This window comes from Vespa crabro, chromosome 13 (assembly GCF_910589235.1).
Source record: "Vespa crabro chromosome 13, iyVesCrab1.2, whole genome shotgun sequence".
NCBI classification, from domain to species: domain Eukaryota; kingdom Metazoa; phylum Arthropoda; class Insecta; order Hymenoptera; family Vespidae; genus Vespa; species Vespa crabro.
The window spans coordinates 3,569,938-3,594,987 of NC_060967.1; the positions used below are offsets into that span (position 1 = coordinate 3,569,938).

General features: G+C 37.0%; 2 protein-coding genes across 12 annotated transcripts in view; one reads left to right on the forward strand and one right to left on the reverse strand.

Annotated features, from left to right (window-relative positions):
- The window catches only part of LOC124428877 (collagen alpha-5(IV) chain-like), a 21,108-nt gene extending 11,544 nt beyond the window's left edge, over positions 1-9,564 (forward strand). The window contains exons 5-27 of the mRNA XM_046973491.1: positions 270-332; positions 898-1,134; positions 1,231-1,392; positions 1,464-1,590; positions 1,670-1,819; positions 1,909-2,085; positions 2,178-2,342; positions 2,456-2,805; positions 2,895-3,144; positions 3,230-3,423; positions 3,531-3,737; positions 3,813-3,918; positions 4,046-4,590; positions 4,673-4,871; positions 4,977-5,176; positions 5,245-5,344; positions 5,418-5,603; positions 5,749-6,041; positions 6,122-6,209; positions 6,298-6,468; positions 6,577-6,762; positions 6,881-7,173; positions 7,259-9,564. Coding sequence (XP_046829447.1) covers positions 270-332; positions 898-1,134; positions 1,231-1,392; positions 1,464-1,590; positions 1,670-1,819; positions 1,909-2,085; positions 2,178-2,342; positions 2,456-2,805; positions 2,895-3,144; positions 3,230-3,423; positions 3,531-3,737; positions 3,813-3,918; positions 4,046-4,590; positions 4,673-4,871; positions 4,977-5,176; positions 5,245-5,344; positions 5,418-5,603; positions 5,749-6,041; positions 6,122-6,209; positions 6,298-6,468; positions 6,577-6,762; positions 6,881-7,173; positions 7,259-7,714 — 4,905 coding nt within the window. The 3' untranslated portion in view covers positions 7,715-9,564. The remainder of the gene's footprint in view (positions 1-269; positions 333-897; positions 1,135-1,230; positions 1,393-1,463; positions 1,591-1,669; positions 1,820-1,908; positions 2,086-2,177; positions 2,343-2,455; positions 2,806-2,894; positions 3,145-3,229; positions 3,424-3,530; positions 3,738-3,812; positions 3,919-4,045; positions 4,591-4,672; positions 4,872-4,976; positions 5,177-5,244; positions 5,345-5,417; positions 5,604-5,748; positions 6,042-6,121; positions 6,210-6,297; positions 6,469-6,576; positions 6,763-6,880; positions 7,174-7,258) is intronic.
- Positions 9,565-10,463: 899 nt separating this feature from the next.
- Positions 10,464-25,050, reverse strand: part of LOC124428537 (nuclear receptor coactivator 2-like) — a 41,422-nt gene continuing 26,835 nt past the window's right edge. For 6 of the 11 annotated variants that reach the window (XM_046972706.1, XM_046972707.1, XM_046972708.1 and 3 more), the window contains 16 exons: positions 24,630-25,003; positions 24,186-24,415; positions 21,737-22,877; positions 21,453-21,575; positions 20,970-21,299; positions 20,547-20,873; positions 20,304-20,469; positions 19,876-20,051; positions 19,474-19,803; positions 19,282-19,394; positions 19,069-19,198; positions 18,673-18,958; positions 17,121-17,432; positions 14,379-14,570; positions 13,180-13,256; positions 10,464-11,812 (listed from right to left, as the gene is read on the reverse strand). In XM_046972706.1, the coding sequence (XP_046828662.1) occupies positions 11,744-11,812; positions 13,180-13,256; positions 14,379-14,570; positions 17,121-17,432; positions 18,673-18,958; positions 19,069-19,198; positions 19,282-19,394; positions 19,474-19,803; positions 19,876-20,051; positions 20,304-20,469; positions 20,547-20,873; positions 20,970-21,299; positions 21,453-21,575; positions 21,737-22,877; positions 24,186-24,415; positions 24,630-25,003 (4,376 nt within the window). In that variant the 3' untranslated portion in view covers positions 10,464-11,743. The remainder of the gene's footprint in view (positions 11,813-13,179; positions 13,257-14,378; positions 14,571-17,120; positions 17,433-18,672; positions 18,959-19,068; positions 19,199-19,281; positions 19,395-19,473; positions 19,804-19,875; positions 20,052-20,303; positions 20,470-20,546; positions 20,874-20,969; positions 21,300-21,452; positions 21,576-21,736; positions 22,878-24,185; positions 24,416-24,629; positions 25,004-25,050) is intronic. The other 5 variants (XM_046972709.1, XM_046972710.1, XM_046972717.1 and 2 more) reach the window with 5 other exon arrangements.

Sequence of the window (25,050 nt, forward strand, 5' to 3'; positions counted from 1 at the left end):
TGCTCGCTTCAAATGTGCTGCTATGTACTGTTTACCGTCGTAGAGTTTACCGTCAAATAACAACTTTAGCCAAGATGTATTCTATATCAAATTGTAGTTTAAAGTGTACACTATATATAAAGTATTAGATTCTTTTATAAAGTATTAGATCCATTTTATTTTCTAAAAATATATACCTTATGTACAGTAATATGGAGAATTAAATTAATAGTTATTTTATACCTTACTCCAAGATAAACGTTATATGAAAACAATTTTTTCTCATCCAGGGTTATCCAGGATCGTACGGCATTCCAGGAGATATGGGTTATCCAGGAGAGACCGGTGACTTTGTAAGTATTTTCTAATCATATACGATAATAACTGACAATTATGTATGATTCAATTTGAATAGAAAAAAAAGAACGATCGAACGATAGCCTTTTACAAAATCGAATAGAATTTTACCAAATTATAAACAATAAGACAATTATTATCGTTAGGCGAAGGGCGATCATCTCTCGTCTATTATGATAAAAAAGATCCATCGTCGTCCAGGAAAAAGAAATTAGTTCAATCAGACGACTAGTAAGAAGCAACTTTTAATCGCTCTTGCTAAAGCGACTGTGTGTGTACTGAAATTCAAAGCGATGATACTCAATCTGCTGACACAACTATCACAGATAGCACGAATCATCTTTCTCGAGAGAAGATTTTAAAAAATAACGAATAATAATAAACGACTAATCACTTTTTCAATAAAACATCTCAATTTTGATAAATTTGTTACTATTCGCGTAGAAAAAGTTTGTTCGAAATCGTCAAAAGAATCTGTATTAAATGGAGACTATGTTAAACATCCTTATTGTTTATTATTAATAGAATTGGACACTTCCCTTTTAATATTTAATTTTTTAGGGCTATCCAGGTGGTCCAGGTCTACCAGGTATGGGAGGTGATCGTGGAGAGGCCGTTTATGGTGTAAAAGGAGTACCTGGTGAACAAGGTGATAGGGGTGAACCAGGTTCGAGTAATGAACAGTACAAAAAAAAAGTGAATTCTAGCCACGTGAAAGGTGTTAAAGGTTGGAAAGGACAACGAGGAGATCATGGATATCGCGGACGCAAAGGAGAAGTAGGAGCAAAAGGACCGCAGGTTTGGAAAATTAATGACTAAGATCAATGAGTATAAGACAGTATGAATATCAGTGAAAAACATTAGCCAATAGGATTTAATTTTTCTTATCCATAGGGTCGGCCAGGTTTCGCTGGAATAAAAGGTATAAAAGGCGAACGAGGGGATGACGGTCCAAGAGGAAAACAAGGTTTCGAAGGACCAGCCGGACCTGCCGGAAATAAAGGAGAAAAAGGGGCTCCGGGTTATGCGGGACAACCTGGAACGGACGGTCCCGATGTATGGCTTCATTCAAAACTGTCTTATTGTATCGATTATTTCCATAAACTTTCTTTACGATTTCTTTTCAGGGAGAATCTGGTGAAATTGGTAATCAAGGTCCTCCAGGAAAACAAGGAGCTGCTGGCGAACCAGGAACGTATATACCTGAACTCGACGAAATAATCGCTGGAAGTATTGGAATTCAGGGAGATCTTGGTTAGTTTTATAAGATAAAATCAATTAAATGTTGCAATTTGTTGAAGATTAAATCCGGTTCGTTTCGCTTTCGAAATAGGACCACCCGGTGATCCTGGTGAATCAGGAACTCCTGGACTTCCTGGAAAAGTTGGATACATCGGTTCTCCAGGACCTCCAGGACCTTCTGGACCACCTGGTGAACCAGGACAGAAAGGTTCTTCCATCAAAGGAGAACAAGGAGATGACGGTGTGACGATCTTTTAGACATCTATAACTCTTACGTAAAGCTAAAAATATATACGGCGTATAATAAATCATTATTTTCATATTTTACAGGACTTCCTGGTACGATCGGACCACAAGGACAATCCGGTCTTCCCGGTCAATCTGGATTCATTGGTGCGAAAGGATTTCCAGGTGTAACAATTATAGGTCCCTCAGGTCCTGACGGTAAATCAGGGTTATCGGGACTAACTGGTCCACCAGGAGATCGTGGTGATCCTGGACCACCTGGTAATGAAAACTTTTTTCAAAGAATTAAATATTATTAAAAGATATTATAGGATTAATATCTTTTGTTAACATTTGTGATTTTATTCTTTTAGGAGAGAAAGGCTTTCCTGGAAAAGGAGTTCAAATCAGAGGACCACCCGGAGAACACGGTTTACCGGGATCTCCAGGAATGCCTGGTCCAGATGGATGGCCAGGTAGACCTGGTCCTAAGGGCGTTAAAGGTTTCCGTGGAGATGATTGTGGTATATGTACGCCAGGTAAGTAAAGGAAAGACGAGTAGATAGATAAACGCACATACGTAATTTTATATAAAATTACTTATGTCAAATTTAATGTTATATCACTAAAGCTCCATTATACATTTTTATAGGATTACCCGGTGGAAAAGGTGAACGCGGTGATTCTGGTGTGAGCGGATACCCAGGAACTCCTGGATTTCCTGGATTACCCGGATCTCGTGGATTTAAAGGTAAACAAGGTAAAGCTGGCCCAGTAGGTCCACGAGGATTAGAGGGGGACAGTGGAAGGCCAGGTATTGCAGGACCGCAAGGTCCTAAAGGAGAACCAGGAAAGGTCTTCTTACCGCCGGAAGAGCATCATATCAGTCCACCCGGGGATATTGGTGATATGGGGCTCCCTGGGCCGGAAGGTATTATGGGACCGTGGGGTAAAGTTGGCCAAATTGGAGATACAGGAGCACCTGGACCGAAAGGAGAAAAGGTTAGTAATCGCCTTTTACATTATTAATTATATAACGTTGTTAATTATATAACGTAATTATATAACGTTATTAATTATATTACCAATAGGGCGATCACGGTGCTCCCGGATTTCCTGGTCGTAATGGAACACATGGATGGGATGGTATACCTGGTGAAAAAGGTGAACCGGCATCCGTGCCAATAACATTTTTACGTGGTGATCCAGGATATGATGGCATGTTGGGTGTAAAAGGTATTAAAGGAGAATCTGGTAAAAAGGGAGAACCTGGAGATGCTTCACAGTTTTCGATCGAGAAACAGGGAGACAAAGGATATAAAGGCGAACGTGGTGCTCCTGGTTAGTCAAAATTACAGTGTTTTTCTTATTTGTAAAAGTTACCGTATCTCTCGAAAATTTAATATTTATAAAATAATGTTTGCAGGCGAAACTGGCTTCAAAGGTTATCAAGGACAAAGCGGCGATGAAGGTTACCCTGGTAAGCCAGGGCCTGTAGGATCTCCTGGTTTATCGCTTCAAGGACCAATAGGTTTGAAAGGATATCCAGGAATGCCAGGACTTCAAGGACCCCGTGGCCCAGCTGGTACTCCTGGATCTCAAGGACCAGTCGGTTTTGCTGTAAGTTGAAATCTATTATCAAAAAAAAAAATATGTCAAAGAAATAACATATTATATCATGATATGTCATCAATCCAATTACGTATAATAATAGATACATAATTTAGGGTCGTCCTGGCAATAAAGGAGATCGTGGTGATCCTGGCACGAATATTTTTTACGGTGAAATAGGTGAACCTGGTCCGTACGGAGATAAAGGTGAAATCGGAGATCCTGGACCACAAGGTTTCCGTGGCCGACCAGGGATAGATGGATCGAAAGGTATGAAAGGTGGAAAAGGAGCTCCTGGTTTCGAGGGTTTGCCTGGTCTTCAGGTTAGTGGTTTATTAAAGATTCTAGATATCTTTTTACTAAATATATTACTATTGTTATTATTATTATCACTATAGGGCGGTAAAGGTCAACGAGGATATACTGCACAAGGCAAAAGAGGTTTTCCAGGAATTACAGGACAACCTGGAATGCCTGGAAGAATAGGTGATGTAGGAATTCGTGGTAAGTTTAAAAAAAGGAATTGTATAAAATTAAACAAAGATAAGATCATAAAAATATGAGGTTGAATAGCACACGAATACGAAATAAAAATAACTTGGACACATTTACGTACTATCAATGATTTCAGGACCCGATGGCCTGTCAGGATTCGACGGCATGAAAGGATTAAAAGGAGAAATTGGTTTCGTTGGACGCCGTGGCGACGATGGAGACAGCGGTCCTCAGGGTTTCCATGGTTTAGATGGAAGTATAGGTTTACCTGGCCGTCCAGGTGCGGAAGGTGATGTTGGGGACATTGGTGATTCTGGACCACCTGGTTGGCTTGGTCTCGATGGAATCGATGGTGCACTAGGTGCAAAAGGAGAAAAAGGAAATATAGGTATCACTGGTAAACCGGGTTATCCTGGCCCAGTAGGTCTCAAAGGTATCGAAGGAGATATTGGACCGGACGGAGTACCTGGTCTATCAGGCGACAATTCGTTCAGTGGTCCACAAGGTGATATGGGAGATCCCGGCTTCACCGGAGAGATGGGACCTGCGGGACGCTCTGGATTTGATGGTCGACCTGGTTTATCAGGAGAACCTGGCTTAGCTACGGATGGATTAAATGGTTTAACCGGAGAAAAAGGAGAACCAGGATTCAATGGATTTAATGGACCACCTGGCCCGAAAGTAATAATTATAAATGAAATAATAATGTTAGTAAAATTCGGCTCGTAAACGAATATAATTGAAATACTTTTATTGTACTTAGGGAGAAATAGGTGACATGGGACCGGATGGATTTAAGGGAGAAAGAGGAGACCAAGGTTTTAAGGGACCACCTGGCTATCCTGGTATTCACGGTAGATACGGGGATAAAGGTCAACGTGGTCTAATAGGACCACCTGGTTTCGATGGTCTAGATGGAAAGCAAGGTCCCGATGGTGATCCTGGTATAATGGGTCGCCCAGGTATAATTGATAATATCTAATTGAAAGCCAAATCTTCAATTATATACAAACTTTATCGCTATACATATGTTTCTACAATTATAAATTATTTAAATTTTGTTTAAGGTATGCCTGGAGATGATGGCTTGCAAGGTTATCCAGGTATTATGGGTGCACCAGGTAGCAAAGGTCAAGTAGGAGAACCTGGAATGCCATCGTATGCGATAGCAGAAATAGGTGATCAAGGAAATCCGGGATTAAATGGCTTAACAGGCCAGAAAGGAGAACCAGGTGCTCAAGGATATCTCGGAATACCGGGTCGTAAAGTTAGTTTACTTGTACCAAACTTCTTGTTCTTTAAGAGAATGAATAATAAAAGAAAAAAAATATGTAGGGCCAACAAGGTGATATAGGATATCCAGGACAAGATGGTTTCCCAGGCTTCCCAGGGCTAAAAGGAATAGTAGGCGATCAAGGTTATGCTGGTCTCGACGGTAATGTATTAAAAAAAATATTACTCATTTAGATCGTTGAACACAAATATGAATTATTTTCTTACTTCGATAGGTTTAACTGAGAACTCAGCCGAGCATGGTGAAACAGGACGTGCTGGTCTTGATGGAATGCCTGGAATTCCTGGTCGGCCAGGACAAAAAGGTGCTCCTGGGGAATATGGACTAAACGGTCCTAAAGGGATTCGTGGAGACGTCGGATATTCGCTTCATGGGCCTAAGGGAATAATGGGAAATCAAGGTAAATGTCGCCGTATGCATACATTTTCGTAATATCGAAGGTCTGAAAGTAGATAGATTTTGTAGATAGAAAGTAGACGATTACACGAATTATTAGTCGAGTTATTATTTAACAAATGTTTTTATTAACGAATCATAATGTGCAGGTCACACAGGATACGTAGGTTTCCCTGGTTCACCCGGTTCCCAGGGATTATCTGGTTTCCCAGGTATACCTGGTCCCAAAGGTTACGTCGGTGAACCAGGTATATCTGCTAGTAGTGCAAAGGGTGAAAAAGGTGAACCTGGTTGGAGAGGATTGGACGGTCGATCAGGACCGAAAGGAGCGAGAGGCGATGCAGGATTATCCGGTTTCCAAGGCTTGCCTGGACCTAAAGGAGAAAGAGGAGATGATGGTGAACCAGGATTACCAGGATTGCCTGGTCCTCCAGGACCACAGGTTATTTCTTAAAAACAATTTTCTCTTTTACAAACAAATACTTAAGTTTTTGTTAACTTATGGAATCTTTATTTTAATAGGGTCCGAAAGGAGATCGGGGTATAAATCCATTTTCAACCTTCTCTGGACGTGGACCACCCGGAGATGTAGGACCTCCAGGATTGCCGGGTAATATAGTAGAAACTAATGTAAAATTGTATAAAAATAATAGATATTTCAAAACCAAATCCCATAACAATTTTATTAATTTTTGTAGGCTTCCCCGGAACCCGAGGTCCAATAGGCGAACCAGGTAAAGACGGATTCCCTGGTCGAGAAGGAGAACGCGGTATGATCGGATTAACTGGACCACAAGGGCCTGTTGGTAAAGAAGGTCCAATTGGTTATCCTGGCTCGCCTGGCACGGTTGGTAGGCAAGGTCTTACCGGTAAGTTTTTACATTAACCAATTACTATACTGGACTAAATCGAAAGATATAGTTTCATTAAATTCGAATAAAGGAGCACAGATAATATACCACTAAATATTTTTATAGGAAATGCCGGTCTCCCAGGCATACCAGCGACAGCACCTCCTGGTCCTAGTAACAGAGGATTCCACTTTGCTAAACATTCTCAATCCGAAATGATTCCACTTTGTCCAAAGAATACAGTAAAATTATGGGACGGATTCTCTTTACTTCATATTATGGGCAATGGCCGAGCTTACGCACAAGATCTTGGTAAGTATAGCCGGTATATGTTTGCTCGTTACTTCATCTCGAATAACAAATTAGAATAAAATTGGAACGAAAGGAACGACACGTTTATCTACACATTTTCGATGTATTATAATTATAGGTACTGCAGGAAGTTGTATTAGAAAGTTTTCAACGATGCCTTTCATGTTCTGTAACATGAACAATGTTTGCGATTATGCCAATCGTAACGATTATAGTTATTGGCTCAGTACCACCGAACCCATGCCAATGATGATGACACCTATACCAGCTCCGGAGGTCGGTAGATACATATCAAGATGTTCAGTTTGCGAGGCTCCAACGAGGATCATTGCTGTACATAGTCAATCTATGGATATACCAGAGTGCCCTGGTGGTTGGGAAGAATTATGGATTGGATACAGTTTTCTTATGGTAATGCCATAACAATAAAATCAATCAACAAAAAATCAATGAAAACTCGCTCGTTATCGATCGAATGACAACGTTAATGTTATAGCACAGGGACGCTGGAGCAGACGGTGGTGGTCAGTCATTGATCTCGCCAGGATCATGTTTAGAAGAATTTCGTGCTAGACCATTTATCGAGTGCCGCGGCTTAGGTACCTGCAATTACTTCTCCACGGCGACTTCCTACTGGTTGGCGACTATTAAAGACTACGAAATGTTCCGAAAGCCTTTGCAGCAAACACTAAAAACCGATCATACGTCGAGAGTCAGTCGTTGTGCCGTCTGCCTTCGACGTCGTATTACCGAAGATCGGTTTGGCAGACCAGAAGTAGGTAACATACACCTTAGGCCGAAAAATTATCCACAGTCACGTTACCCTTCGGATTATTCACGGCAGAGAGTACCACTTGGTAGAAGTAAAAATCCAAATAGACATGTACCATATCACTATCGAAAAAGAGGTCGCCTTCGTAAAGTCGAACGAACCGAGGTACCGAACCTTTAGACGAGTTTCCAAATTACGAATAAAAAAGTGATACGTAGGACTCGTTCGATGAACCCCACCCCTCTATGTGTACATATAAATAAATACATATGTATATGAACTCTATTCTTTTACGGCTATTGCGAAATTACACGAGGTTACTCGTGGGATTTTTGCCAATCGCACGATAACCAGATGCGAAACATTATGCCAAATAAAAAGAACGGCGTACGTTCCTTCGAAAACTGACAGAATGAATATCAATTTTATATCGCGATATTCAAGAATATAATAAATTAATTAAATTAACGTTCATCTATATTATTACATTCGTTATTATAGAGCTTTTCACGTGTATCGCATAAAATAAAAATATTTTCTATAAGCTATTTTTTTGCATTCCTTTGATTCCTCCAAATAACGATACATATTCATCATTCTTCATATAGATTTCATTCTGTAAAAGACATTTAACAAAATTTTCTCCAATAAAAAAAATATTAAAAAAAAAAAAAAAACAACAAATTCGCTTTTAAACGATGAAAATGATATCACGTGGTCTACGTTGACTAGTATTATCATTTCGACGTATAGAAATTCCTTTTGTCCGAATGTGGAAGCATAAATATTAAGTTTATCGAAAAGTTCTGTCGCCTGCGTAATTAAAAATCTTTTTTTTTTTTTTATTATTATTAAAAATAAATGTTTCTTAACGAAAGAAAAATTATCAAAAACGAAAGGACAAAACTTGTCGATAAACTTAATAGAAGATTCGATCCCGAAATAAATGATAAACGATAAAATCGGTATTATATTTATATTTATAAAATTATTCATCATTAGAAAGCACATATGATCTATCTATATGACGTAATTCGCTACATACATGCGCGTACGAGCGCGCAAATTTTACGACACTCACGCGCACCGGACGCGCCCATACACTCGCCTCTCATCTCCAAACACACGTAAGAGGAGACACACGCGCGGCTATACACACTCACGTACGTACGTACGTATTTATATGTACGTATTTATATAAATTTATACGTACGTATACGTACATATGTGTAAAGATGAGTATATGTCTCTTTCTCGCTCGTTCGCTCTCTCTTTCTCTCTCTCTCTCTCTCTCTCTCACACACACACTCTCTTTCTCTCTCTCTCACTCTCTCTCACTCGCTCGCTCGATCTCGTTTTTTTCTCCCACTCTTTTTTCTTTTTCTATGTATGTACGTGTACATATTCAGAGTACCTCACGAATGTGTTTTACAGAGATTATAACTTTGTAACTGTTTCGATTGGAAGAAAATGCAACGGAGAACGACGCTGAATGTTCATCGTATAGCTCGAATAAAATTATTCTAAGCGCAATTTGTTTGATTAATACATTATCCATATAACGCAGATGAAAAATTTTTAATTACATTCATATTAAAAGCAAAACAAGCTTGAAATGTCTAAGATCGTGTTTACGAGAGATGATATACATACAATATATTTATATATATATATATTATATATATATAAGAGAAAAGAAAAAAAATAGAATCAACAATCGTATATATTTTTCATTTTGAGCTCGCGTATTTTTAAATCACTTTAAACATTTGCACATAACGCCTTAAATTCCGAAGCAATTTGTGGCTTTTCTAAATTCGATTTTGCCATTTTTTTAGCAGTATATACCACATTACTTCTTTCTTTCATAAAAATAACACGAACCGTAACAATACAAATTTATAATCGAGATTTTTTTCGTAATCTTAAGAAACATTAGACGATAATAATAATTCGTGAAAATACCACAGCATAAAAAATTGGAAGTTATAAACAACTTTTCGTAATATAAAAAAAAAAAAGAAAAAATACAACAAATTTAAATATATCTCAAAGTTTCTACGATTATCGAAAATATAAACGATAAAACATAATATTTAGAAGACATGCCATGCATGCTCTCTTTTTCCAACATATTTCATTAAATTATATCATACTTCAAAAGCAATCGAAACATTTCAATTTTTGTTTTCGATATATATTTCTACCAAACATAATTTCTAATCTTTAATATCTATCATACCGATGCATATTTCACAATATATACGTTTCGTCGCAATTTCTTCCAAATCTAGTAAATGGTGAACTTCCTGAAAAAATAAGACACTTGCGTGAGATTTCTTTCATATGTATGTATATGTATATACACACTTCACGTGTGTGTACACATATAGTATTGTAATTAGAAGTTTTCTCATTTATATAACAACAGATGTCATTTAGAAGTAATTCAGTGTGCATCTAAGATCCAAAAGAGAATTACCGAGCTATGCAAAATAGAAGATTGATTTCATTTCTTCACACGTATACATATATAAATATACGTAAGTTTATATAGTAATTATATATAAATAATCTATCGAGCAATTACTTATATATAACACGTATATAAATTAATATACATATATATACATATACATTCATACAATATATTTATATTGATATAAAGGTACTCTTACTATCAAATAGAAATACGCATACGCCAAGTGTTCAATAATATCAATATTAATAAAATAATATTAATAATAATAATAATAATAATAATAATAATAATAATAATAATAATAATAATAATAAAAATAATAATAATAAAAATAATAATAATAATAATAATAATAATAATAATAATAATATAATAATAATAATAATAATAATAAACCTTAATCTTATAATAATATAGTAATTGCAACAATAATATTGGTAATAGTGATAATGATGATGTCAATAATATTATTAAAATAAAATAAAATAATAATAGTTATAATCATATTAACAACAACAAGTATTCTTTGTCACATTTTGGTTGCAGATTCTTACAATCACAAATATATTATTCATAATGTAATAGTCAAAAAGATGTTAAATTAAGAGAATACATGATAGTGCTCTATTCTTCTGTGTACAATAATTAAACCTATAAATAGTTTTATGTTCAACAGCCAGTGGTATAGTAAAGTATACCTTTGAGGTACCTACGTAGTTTTCTTTTCTTTCAGCGATATCAAATAAAATATCGACGAAGAACACGTGCGCCATTGATTCGGGGAGTTAAACGTGAATTCACCGCCGATATTATACATTTTATACATCTAATATCGCTCGAAGAAGCTGGGACGCCCCGAGAAAGGTTATCTATATGTGAACGTGTGTTTTGTGTATGTATCTCTGTCTCTGTATTGTGTATAACGTGTTTATATATATATATATATAAATATATATATATAATATATATATATATATATATATATTTATAAATATATATATATATATATATATATATATTATATATATATATATATATATATTTATAAATATATATATATATATATAATAATGAATTATTGTAGCATGGCGACGTGCAATTCTATCGTAATTCCTTTCCTTTCGTTACAACAGATAGAGTAAATTAAATCTAATTAACGCTCCTCGTTAATTCCTATGTCCATCATACAGCCTCATCATCTTTTCTCTCTCTTTCTTGATTTTCCCATTTAAATATATTTTTTGTGTGTAAAATAAAATACAACACAATATCGTGTTAAATAAATGGTCCAAGCAATGACAGCCGTAACACGTACGCACTCACTCACATCAATATCAACGAAAGTCTCGACACAGCCAAACATAGAAACGAAAACTTTTGGTCCTTCGAGTTCGGATAAAACGACAGATGCTGTTATTGCAAGAAAAAAGCTCCTTTTCCGTCACGGATTATCACGATGAACGAAAAGGTTCTAGAGAGCGCCGCGCACTAGAGCTTTGCATTGTATTTGGTGATACGTATCTGAATACTGACTTCGTATGTTAACGTTTACATATAATACAATAGTACCCATTACGTATAGCGCATATAATGCATCTTTGACAGCAGCCTTTCTTTTCAGGCTTCAATTTTCTTATTCTCCTCTTCCTTTTTATTTATTTATTTTTCTTGCCTTTTCAAACGTATATCACACATAATCCTTTACCGTCCAACAGTGTAACCCGCAGTCACTCGGACAGCAGCTTCTGTAGCAACGATGATTTGGGATCACCTCGGACCGCTTCCTCCATAGTAGTCTAAAATAAAAAAATAAAAAATAAAAAAAAGGATTATGTTCAGTAATGATAAGAATGAACACGTTTTTTTTCGATCTGCGTTCTTTGTTCCAACAGAGAAAGAGAAAGAGAGAAAGATAGCCAAGAACAACGAAGTTGCTACTATCAAATGACACAAAATTAAAATCTAATAATTAGCTAATTGTTTAAAACTCTCCTATAAGCCTCTACGAATTAATGAGAAGAAAGAACAAAATAAATATTTAAACAAGAGGAATTTTCTATGCATTTATTAAAAGCAACGACTTCACTACGCGAAGCAGGAATTATTTCGACCTATCGTGAACGATTTTTGTAGATATTAAATATAGTTTTATATCGTCTCGTTGTACTAATGCAAATCTACTATTGTGTGACACGTCATCATGCAATGAGAACGCCTACTCCATAGACAAATTTTAGATTTATTTATAAATCATTTAAATAAGTTTCCTGTGAAAAAGCATTACGATACGATATATCGGCAGTGTAATTACTCTAATTGCGGTAAAGCTTACAAAATCATCACTTTGTGATGAACGAAACATAAACTCGATCCTTGTGTAAACGTCACACAGCACATTCGCATAACGCCAATAGATAAGATATTCGACCTTACGAAAAGAAAAAAAGAGAAAGACAGTGAGAGAGTCGTACAATCGACCATTAATCCTCTTTCTCTTTCTTTCTCACATTTCCTTTCTTTCTCTCTCCTTTTTCAATTAGAAAACCATCATTTAATCATAATAAAATTACAAAGAAATGGAAAAATAGATTTACATATAATTTCATAATTAACATTAAGTATTAAACTCAATGGATATATTAATTGAAACAAATTTTAAATTACAACGAAATGAAACTAGTATAGCGATAAATTAAAGAAGAATAGAATAACATGCGATAGTAAAAGATACAAAGAGTAGAGTAGAGAAAGAGAAAGAGAGAGAGAGAGAGAGAGAAAGAGAAAGAGAAAGAGAAAGAGAAAGAGAAAGAGAAAGAGAAAGAGAAAGAGAAAGAAAAAGAGAGAGAGCGAGAGAGAGAGAGAGAGAGAAAGAAAGAGAGAGAAAGAGAGAAAGAGAGAGAAAAAAAAGAGAGAAAGAGAGAGAGAAAAAAGAGAAAGAGAGAAAGAGAAAGAGAGAAAGAAAAAAGAGAGAGAAAGAGAGAGAGAGATTGAAAAGAGATCTACCTTTTCTCTAGTACGTAATAACGCTTAGTGCGAAAAATTAGAAATCGTTAATGAATAATATATCGTGCAGCGAATACAGTTTGAAGCAAAGCATAAAGAGGGTAGACATAGCATAAATAAGAATCAAAGTACGTAAGAGTAATTGTCGGAAGGGTCTTACCCTGGAGGATGAGGGGGCACTTCCGGTACTCCCAATGGCCCAGCTCTTGGCAGGGCCATCATTAACCACAGTCTCACCTAGTTGGGACATTGTAACAGCACGCGTTACCAGAGTTACTTCAATTGCAATATTATGCCTTTCTAAGAAAAAATCTATCTCACAAGAATATTTTTTGTCCTTTTTTAATTTTTCTTTTTTTTTATTTATATGACGCGTTCATAAATCTGATTCGATGATCAAAATATTTAACAAGGAAATCTAACGAGTGTGTTACTTGTATGTACATGTATGTTGGTTTGAAATAAATATATTAAATTTTGAGATAATGTTTAGTCTAATGCTGTCAATGTCCATAACGTCAATATCAATTTATATATATATATATATATATATATATATATATATATGTGTGTGTGTGTGTGTGTGTGTGTGTGTGTGCATTTTTTTTATATATATGCATAATCGTAATCCGTACGATACCATAAAAGTACTGATCGTGAATTTATTTAATTACTTGCTAACTATCTGCATGCATAAAATGACGTACGTTTGATATAAAAAAAAAAAATAAATAAAAAAAAAAATAAAAAAATAAAAAAAAACAGATTAACGTTTTTTGAGATTTCTATTTCTTCAAATTTCGATCAAAGCATTCTTTATACCTTTCCTGAATATAGAATAAGATTCTGTTCTTTATGCTTACAACTGCCTGTAATACTTTTTCACAGTGCTTAAAATGAACAATAAATTTGTCATAAGGTAAAAAATGTCAGTCGTATTAATTATACTAATAAAAATATATGTGTATATTTGCATTGCTATTTTTTGCTTAAAAAATAGAACACACAGAATCAATTAATCTTCTTACAAGCCATCATGAATTTATTTGATTTGTTTATTATTCCTAACACGCAACATTTACAAAATCACTTCCACCCTAAGCCATAATTTTGAGAAACTAAAAGATCGTCGCAGTATCAACGATCACAAAGTTCCTAATGAGAATAAAAAATTAAAAAATAAAAAAATAAAAAGAAAAAAGAAAAAGAAAAGAAAAACCATAAGAAAATGAAACGACGTGTCTTCCGAAGAAGTTTTTCTGAAACCTATTGAGATCGTACCATCCTACGAATATGAAATCAAATCAAATCGACATATAATAAAGTCATAATAAGAAAATTTATTATTAACGTTTATACCTGCGGTGGACATTTCGAATGTCAAACCAAGTGCTTCCAAATCGTCCTGAGAAACTTGACCAGAAAGATTGTTAGGTATACTGTTGGGTACCCTTTGTTGTTGTTGCTGTTGTTGCGTCCTCGCTCCAACTATAGCTCTTAATTCTTGCCGAACGAATTCTGACGTCATACTTCCAGTAGTACTTGCGTTACCTACGACAAAATCAATCAGTTTCATCACTTTTACATTGATTAACGTCAAATAAGAAAGACAATTTCTCTCTTTTTCGTTCATTTTACCATTAGAACGATCGGGTTCTATTAAAAGGGGGAAAAACAAAACATGGAATAGAAAGAATATTATTAATTTGTGCATGTCAATTACGTTGTATCTTAATTACCCTCATACCTTTCTTTAAAATAACGAAATATAATGTAAAGGATCGTGCAGAGATTGTCTTACAATGGCTATATCGTAAATATAAAAAATTCTCCTGTAAATCGATCGAGGGACAGGGTATTGTTTCTTTTTTATTACACAACGGGATATTTACATTTTGTTAACATCCATGACATTGATCCTACTCTCTTTTTTTCCTTTTTCCATAAAATTTCTTCTATTCTTTCAGAGTTTGATTTCAATTTTTTTTTGTTTTGTTTGTTGAAGCATGTGTTGAACAACTGTCACAACTGTTTAAAACTAATTTCTTAAATCGAGAGCCCAAAAACAAAAATTCAGAATTCAATAAGATTCAATTTCTAACACGAATTATACCAGTAAGTATTTAGAGCATCGAAAAGAATATTAAATTTGATTGTTTATGAAACGTTCATATTCTCTAATATATATATATATATATATCTACTTAATAAGAATGAACCTCGTCGTTAGTAAATCTTTTCCACCGTGCTTATAAGTAAGTGATACTTAAGATTACTGATTTACATCAAAGCGTTACTGTACATAGGTGAACACAGGAGAGTAATGGAAGGATGATTTAGATGATGTACATCTTTCGGATGAACCTCTTGCATTGTTGTTTCCATTAATAACACGTTTTCATATACACAGAGCTGGGCCGATATAACTCTACACTCCAAAAAAGACACTTTCAATATCATTATTCATAATAAATATTAAATAAAAACAAATTTTATATATATATATTAAGTAGTATGTTATTTATAGAAAGAATATGTACATCGGCCCAACTATCGTCACGATGCGTTAAATCACGAGCACACGATGAGTAAATGGTCTATATCCATATCTCTTTCGTTTGATTAAAACGAAGTATGTAAAAAAGGTAATCTCCGCAAGAATAATTTATTAAAGAGTTATGAATATAGATCCACGATGCAGGATGGAAATTAATGAGACGAAACGCTATTAGTTTCTTGATATATTAGAAGCATACCAAACGTTAGGCTTTCGTATAACCCTTTTTCTTGTCTACAGTTAAAGAATTGACTAATTAAATAAGAAATCTCCGCATCTTTAATCGAAATGGTAAAAACTAACATTCGAAAGTAGTGCAAGTGAATACGATGCGAAGGTGTACCGAAGATAATTGGTGCTGAGGTATTTACTAAAGCACAGTGTAATTACTACGGTATCTACTACCAATGGGATATAAGAAAAGACCTGGTATATATCTCGTGATATAAAAATGCATTGTACAGGCAATAATCATCTCTCAATACCTAAGATTAAATTTTGGAATGTCGACGTGTTCGAATACGTAATATTTTTTCAAAATTTCATAGCGGTGCATCATGCGCTATAAGAGAGAGAAAAAGAGGAAGAAAGGGGGAGATGGAGAGGGGAGCGGAGCGGAAGGGGGAGAAAGAGGGGGAGAGAGAAAGAGAGACAGAGAGAGAGAGAGAGAGAGAATGCTTCTTAATACAAAGTGATAGGAGTATCTTTTAATTATCATTCCAAATGACCTAGAGCCTTTGGGGGTTACATATTCGCAAGAGTGTTATCCGTTGGAATTACTATTGAAAATGATGATATATTATTTACAACGTAGTTAGAATATGTTCCATGAAATAGCCAAATAAATGAATGATAAGCGTAGAAACGTTGGAACGAGTATGGATGCGAAAGCAAATCTTGTTCTACGATTTTTAGCGGCCAATAATGCTTTGTTTCGTACATAAAAAGATGTTATAAAGCAAATATAATTTCAACTCCAGTACAATATAAAGAATTTGAAACAATGATTATTGTAAAACGTAGGATCGCTTTTACGAAGGAAAAAAAAAAGAAAAAAAAAAAGAGAAAACATATATATAGTGGATATTACAGAAATATTGTTTTCAGGTACAAGATGAAAAAAGCGTATTTTTGTTGATATATTCATTATTTGTGATAAAAGTAGCCGAATGTACGAAACATAGCGTTACAATACTATGATATAATAATCATCAAGCGATCCTTCTCAACCACGAATTATATTAACATAAATTTTGTTGTTGTCGAAGACAGTTGTTTGGCCGCAATAAATATATCCTGACAATTGAAACAAGATTCGAATATTCACGTTAAGACAAAATTACATTGACTCGTGATTATAGCGATTATCTCAAAACGATTGCGATATGTACATTTGAATGTCTGGATGGGTGTCGTGAAAGAATGATGTGCTTCCATGTACCAATGTCATGCCTGGTACCTCCCAGTGGTACAATATTTTTGGGTAAGGAGTGTAATGATGGCGAAGTGATGGTCACATGACATTAAGAGGTCATATGACTTACCACCCATGTGGTGATTGACAGGATTACCGGGAGGCAGTGACCTGACATCCTGCGTATCCCCAGAAGAATAGAGTGGTACGGACGTCCGATCGTAACAGAACTGATTGTTCTGCATATCTGGTGTGTTGATAGTATTGGCGGTCGTGTGGTATATCATAGAAGAATGTTGTTGATTCGAGAAGTGTTGGGTATTGGTGGCATTGTGTTGATTGTGAGTCGGTGTTGCAGGGCAACCCGAATGTGGATGACTAGGTGAAAGAAGAGGTTGTTCCTTATTCACTCCGCCATAGTGTCGGGGCGAACCAACCCCACCTGCAACATTAATTATGTCTATCTTCTTGCCTTTTACTTTAACGTGACGAATTTAACTTTAATCGGGATACTAAATTGGGATACACAGTTAATATGGCTTATTTAATTTTTCGATATACTTATAATTCTTTTCTATCTTCCAGAAAATTTAATTTATCTTACTTTAATGACTTTAAATCTTTAAATCGCATTTTTATAAAATTGTATGTTTAATAAAATTATGATTAAACACGTAGATTTGTGTGTGTGTGTGTGTGTGTGTGTGTGTGACTGAGTGAGTGAGTGAGTGAGTGAGTGAGTGTGTGTGTGTGTGTGTGTGTGTGTGTGTGTGTGTGTGTGTGTGTGTGTGTGTCGGTGCTAATTCAGTAATTATTAAAAGTATTATTTGGAACAGTGATATACTTACCCCTTACAGAACGATCTACTATAGTACTCCGTTCACATATTTGATTCCGAATGTATATTAGCGTTTATATAATATCGTTACTTTGTACAAATGGCATATCAGTCTGTATAATCAAATCATACAGAATCAATGAAGATGTAACTATCATCTTCAATGTAGTATAATTCACTGGGTAGTAGGTGAAAAAAAAAGTATACGTCTCTTAAACTACAATCTACATTTCATGAATTTCCAAGCAAGAAGATATAAAATGGAATGCATCAATTACTCACAACGAAGCTCTTACAACGACGATACTTTTGACACAGTACATATCATTTGATTCATCACGAACACATCTTCGTAAATTGAGACCATAGATACACTTCGTCTTAGTACGAAGAAAATTACATCACTCTTAGGAACGCACTCGTTGCACTTTCAACGTAAAAAAATTCCAAGAAGATAGAACGAGAGAGATTGAGAAAAAAAATAGGGGAAAAAAGAAAAAAAAAAGATAGAGAAAAGAATAAAAATAAAAAAAAAGAAGTTTCGTACAAAGGACCAATACTCACGTTACACTGACATTACTAATACAACTTTATTACAGATACGTCAACATGAAATATATACCGTCTAATAAAATATCTTAACGGCCGCACATCCTCATTCGTCAACCTACATATACTTTATCGTCAGATGTGTCCTTGACAGACACATCAGGGGAAACGAAAGTCTTATCGATGTGGATATATAACATTTGGTGTATATATAACAATGTTTAACAAATGTAACGATAATAAAAAACGGATGATAAAAAAGTGAGCAAATTATTAGAAGGATGTAAATTCTTACCTGGCAACTGAGTCGTCGCAGAAGGCGTCGATGTGGTCCGTTGCAAGCGATACTGAGCAGTAGGATTAGGAGCACCAGGATTTGGACCAGGTGGAAATTGGCTGGCGGTAGGAGATGTAGGTGGGGGAAATGTTTCGGCAGGAAATGGGGATTGCCTTGCGGAGGCTGGAGTTCCAGGCGAAGGCATTGACCTCTGCTGTTGTTGTAGTTGTTGTTGCGCGGTTGGTTGTTGTTGAGATCTCACCTGGTTAACGTTAAATAGCCTCGGAGTGGTGCCGTAATTGCCCTACGTCACAAACGATAATGCAATTTATCGAGACGATCTTGATACGGTGGAAAGAAGATAAAAAAAAAATACCTTCAAGGACAAATGAAAAAAAAGAAGAGTTTACTTACTTGCGTTACCCGAGGTGACAATGGTTGCGGATGAGAAAACGACAATATGTTCGCAGGAGAATGCGGCGAGAGTCTTGCTGCTGCCGCTGACACTTGTTGACCGCTGTTAAAATTATTATTCACAATGGGACTATACAAAGAGAAAGATTCGTCAAGTATAACCGATCGAAATTAAAATAAGATCGATTTAGTTAAAAGAAAGAAAATACTTACTGTTGTGGTAACGTCGATGGATGAGAGTACGAATGAGCGAGTCGGTGTCCGGAAGTGATCTGGACGGATCCCCCATAACCCGGAGAAACTTGGGAGTCAGGAACACTCGATCGCTTCGAAAATGAAACAATGACTCGTTAATCGTCAAAATCGATTTTTCTGTTCGATCGTGAAAGGAAATGAAGATTATACCTGTAAAGATACGTTTGGCGCAACGGTATTATTTAATAGATTATCAATATTGTGTATGCCAGTTGTTATTTGGTCCGTCGCTGTTGCGTTCGATGGGATGAGCAGTTGTTGTTGCTGTTGTTGCTGCAGTAATCTTTGCTTCAGTTGTTGTTGTTGTTGCTGTTGTATCAGTTTACTACGCTGCTGTTGCAACTGCAGCTGCTGTTGTTGTGTAAACTGCGCAGTAGTCTGCCTTACGACCAACTGAGCATTAAACCTCATCCTTGCTTGTTGTTGATACATCGGAGGTGGTTGATAACTATGACTCGTCGTCACGGGTGTCGTTACCAACTGTAAGGATTAAAATTGGACGAATTAAATAATGTAAAAAGTCAGTATTACAAAACTATTATGTAGACTTACCGCAGTGGAATATGCAGGAGGCGTGCCAGGTATAGTTATGGTGGAAGACGTTGGATTTACGGCAGTTTCGCATAACATCAACGACTTCTGGATAGCGTTTATTGCCATTTTTTCATTCATGGCATTGTTTTGCGGTGCCTCAATAACGTCCAGGAGGTTTGCTATCGCAGACGAATCTATTGAATAAAAATTACAATATCTATAATCGCAATACTTTCGCTGTCACGCTCGATATCTTCGAGGAATATGTTTTTTTTCCTTTTTGTATAGATGAACGCAATATATATGTATAGAAAGATATGTCATATATAAAGTGTTAACAACGTTATTGCCGCGACAGCGAAAGTGTACGTATCAAGTATCTTAAAATCTGATTTGACATTAAATAAACTCTGTCGCGTTAAATAAAATTGTCTTGTAATAATTACCTGTGATAGCTTCGTCCGGAACAAATTCAATAACTTGATCCAAAATATCAGAGAGATCTGGATCGGACGATTGATTATCCCAAGTACTTGGATCAGTACACGTTTGACGGTATTCTCCGCTATCTCCAAATTCCGAATCCACTTGACCCAATTGTGGCCTTTGTTGCTGTTAATTGAATATATTCAAATAAGTAACATGTTTAAGCGTTTCGAAAGAACTTGATGGATCGTTTAAAAAATTACCTGACTTAGCATGTGACTGAGGTAGGTGTTGGTTGCTTGACGAGGTAGTTGTCTCGATTGGTTTTGGAGAGGAGTACGAGCCGAAGTAGCCGTAGTTGTGATCGCATTATTCCCACCGACTGTTTGCATATGGCCACCTGTCCACGGTTGTTGTTGCTGTTGCTGCTGCTGCTGCTGTTGTTGTTGTTGCTGCTGCTGCTGCTGTTGTTGTTGCTGCTGCTGTTGCTGTTGTTGCTGCTGCTGTTGTTGCTGCTGCTGCTGCTGTTGCTGTTGTGACTGGTGTTGCTTTAAGCGATCACTACCACCACCGCCACGTGGAAGTTTATCCTAAAAGTAAAATGTACTCGTATGTATCCGGTTACGTACTTGTGTAGCCATTTCCGATCTAATAATATATAAAACTAAGATATCCCAAATATTTACTTGCGGCGTTGCCGATATCACAGACGCAGGAATAGGTGGTATGGTCGTTGGTTGAGGGGGTTGTTTTGCCAACAACGAAGCCAACATTTTGTTTTTCTCCCATAGTTTGCTTGTTGCATTCGTCGAAGCATTGGTACCCGTAGAAGACACCTGGTGCGAGCCATCCATTGGCCGTTTAACGGCTATATTGAGATCACCATCGTCGCCCGGTCTTTTCTGACCCACTTGAGCGGTACTACCAAGTCCGCTGTGATCGCTTCCCGATTGCGACGGTGAAGGGGTACTGTTCCGAAATCCAAGACTCCGTAAAAGAGGATCGTCGTCCCGGGGCTAATACATATAAAGAAAAAAAAAAAAAAAGAAAGAAAGAAGAAAAAAGACAGAAAGGCAGAAAGCAGAAAAAAAGAAAGAAAAGAAACTTTAGCAAAAGGGTCGAGCCAATTTCAAACCTCCTGTTGTAAGAAGACGATGATATATGTGTACCTGTTGTTCTTGTAATTTCCTCTCTTCGTCTTGATCCTTCAATAACTGTTGAAGAAGTTCGTTCCTCTTTTTCAATCCAGCTCGGGCCTCCTCGTCCTCATCGTCATTTTTCTCGTTTAATAACTTGAAAAATAAACATCTTTAATATATAATCTAAAGAAGAAGAAGGCGCCTTATATGCGTATATAAAAATAAAATCCAATATGAGATAAGAGAAAATATAAAAAAAAAATGTACAAGGTTTGGATAAAGATAGAAGATTAAGGTAAAAGAGAAGAAATCACCTGTAGAAGCATATTATTTCCAAGAGAAGATTTGGAATGCTCCATATTTGATTTTGGCATATTGCTAGGACTCGTTCTCATTTTGTTATTATGTTCAGAATGATAATCATCCTCATCTTGCTGATTCAACAAAATTTTCAATATCCTGTGTTTATTTTGGTTATCCGAATCATTATTCGTATTGTCTTGACTGTCCTCACTAGCACTGGAGCCTTTCGTTAACAAGTTTCTAAGTCTACCAGACTCGGTGGACACGACACTATTTTGAGTTTCGGCGGGTGTGGAGGCATTCGTCCTCGCAGTTGCATTGTCCATTGTACCGCTGGTAGGGCATCCACTTTTTCCTTCCTCGATCCTCTTGGCATTGAGTCCAGGTAGAATGACCGGTGCCGTTGCTGCAGCAGCAATAGCTACGGAAGTGGCGCCGTTGCCATTGACGTTGTTGTTGACGCCAGTGTTGTTCGCAGCCGAGGCAGCAGCCGCAGCCGCGGCGGCGGCTGCGGCTGCGGCCGCAGCCGCGTTGTTGCCGGTTAACGTCGATGACGACTGCGGCTCCTGTAGCGGACTGAACGGGAAGGAATTACTGAAGGTGTGCGCCGCGTTGATCGAAGACGACGGACTGAAAGCGCGTAGGGGACTGCAGTGAGACGGCACCGCTGAATTAGAGGAAAACGTTCCTCCTCCCTGGGGACTCGGCGATGTCGGGGCTGGCTGAGAGGGTGGTCGCGAATCTGTTGGCCCGCTTCCTCTCGACTCGGGCCTTTCCGGCCAACCACCGCTACCGTCCAAGTCCCATGTCGAACCGCGGAAGAGCTCGAATTCCAAGTCCATGCTCCCCGAAAAGTGGTTGAACGAATTACTCGTACTTAGTGACGCTAATGAGTTGCAAGAATCGCCGGTACTAAAGGCGATCGAGTTCGACGACGTGGCAACGTGCGTCGTCCCCGTCAATCCACGACCACCACTGATACCACTCACTTGACCGTTCAGATGTGCCACGGACATCAACAGACCACCCACGTTATCGTTATTGTTACCATTATTATTATTACTATTATTCGCACAACGGTTACTAGAATGTCCCGAGCACACTTTGTTGTTGGAAAGCTGACCACCCTCGATAGGCGTTAAGTCATTGTCCCTATCATGGACAAAAACCAAAACACATGTATCGCCATAGTTAGCACCATATCTCTTAACGCTAGATCTTGTACAATTTTTGTTTCTATATGCAATGATACGTGTACGACTATATATGCGTGTATACGTGTTATACAAATTTGATCGTCCTTCAGTGAACAGTGTGTGTCCGTGTGCGTCTTCGAATCTCTCTAATAAAAAACAAAACAAAAAAAAAAAAAAAAAAGAAAATTTACTATTTTATCGAAGCCAAACTTTAATCCATCTGCTCTTGTTTCCTGGAACAACCAAGACAGATTGAAAAAGGGAACAAGACCAACGATACTTTGCACTGTTCATTGAAGTAAAATTCCAACCTAGATCAAAGCCTTTTTCCTTTTTTCATTAGTTTATGTTCAACACGCGCACACATAATATGTACATCGTGAAAATGCGTATGGATATAGAGCGTTTATGTGTGTCCGCGTGTCTCTGAGTTACAACACATCATATTCTTTAAACGAATTCCACTCGAACGAGAATAGGATATTATATATCGATCAGATACCATAGCAGCGTTTCTGATCTTTCAAAATTATCATTGGACAGGCTGGATGCTTAAAGCAACGATAGTGAATCTTATTAAATGAAATTGATATAATGAAATAAGCGAGCGTTGAATCGTGCTACACTTGTTACAATTAGTTCAACCATTGATGCGGAGAAACGCATATTACGTTCGATATAGGAAAGGCAATGTGATATTAGAAACAGAGTGTTATTTTAATTTCAAGAGTGGCCAGATCTCCAACACCGAAAAATATTTCAAAGTACGCCTTCATGCATTCCCGGTATAATCTATAAGAAACAATAACATAATGCGAGTACGAGATTTCGCATTCCTAAAAGCTTTCATAAAACCGTGGCATAAAATCAACGGTAAAATAGTTAAATGCGTGATAAGCAATAATTTATCCGCGCGAATGAGAATAAATTAGAGAATAGGAATTAAAATAAGATACCCAACTTAAGTTACATTGAAACCAAGATAGAAAGATGACAGACTGCGGGAGAGAAACGAAATAAAAAAAAAAAGGAAAAATAAAAAACGGGGGGAGAAGGTTTATTGTCAAACACCTACCGCCATGTATGGTTTTCGCTTCGGTCCGAATCGTCGCAATCGTTCTTTCATTACTTATTAACCGAAATAAAGACTACTCCGAAAGTAGCGGTGGCGGGGAGGAGGGGGGCGGGGTATTTCGGAGGAGGAGAGTTTATTTCGGGTTTCTACGAATGTTGTGCGTCGATTAAAAACAAAAGATTTACTTACCCTATGATGGAATTGGTGGCCATCATGAAGTCTGTGTCGTGGCCGTTCATCACATTCGCTTTGAAAAGTTTTGACTTTGTTTGTATATTAAGGAACTTATCAGGACTAATGCGCAGTCGATATACGGCGCTCGTACTCTCTCCGACTTGAAGCGTATCGTTCAAATGTGCAGTTAAATTATTGAGATCATGAGGGTGGCACAAATCCTTTATCATCATACCGATCAATTCCTGTAAAACGATGAGGAGACCGATTGTAAGAAACACGGAGGAGGAACGGTGCGTTAATATTAAGGGATAAAGGGATCAAAGAAATTCTCTCGAACTTTGCGTTCCTATCGAGTGCATTGACGATTGTAATCGCATAAACGATAACACTTGGGATATGACAAACGGCAAAGTTTTTCGACGTAGTTGTCGCTTAGGAAAGAAAAATCTTACATACCTTTGCCTTGATCATATAATTGGCATAAACGGACGACAACCAACTAACGTCGATCCCGATGATCTTGCCCGTTGTATCCAATTTAACAGTGAATTGCTCGATCGGTGTACCTACGGGCTTCTCGTTTGGTGGTATTTTACGTGCCACGCACATTACGCAAGGACCAATGTCTGGCGATTCGGAGGACACATCACCGCTCTCAAGTCGTTCGGTATTACTCGGCAGAAGTGCCGAATTGATTTGCATGGACTCGTATTTCGATACCCGTTGTTGCTTCTCCTCCATCGTCTCGTCTTTGTCATCGGGAGGCTTTACCAGAAAGCGGCAATTGAAAGTACGATTCCTCGTTTGAGGCTGTGGCTCGCTGGTCCAGCCTGATAATCATACAAGAAATAGAATCAATGATGTTTCGATGATGATG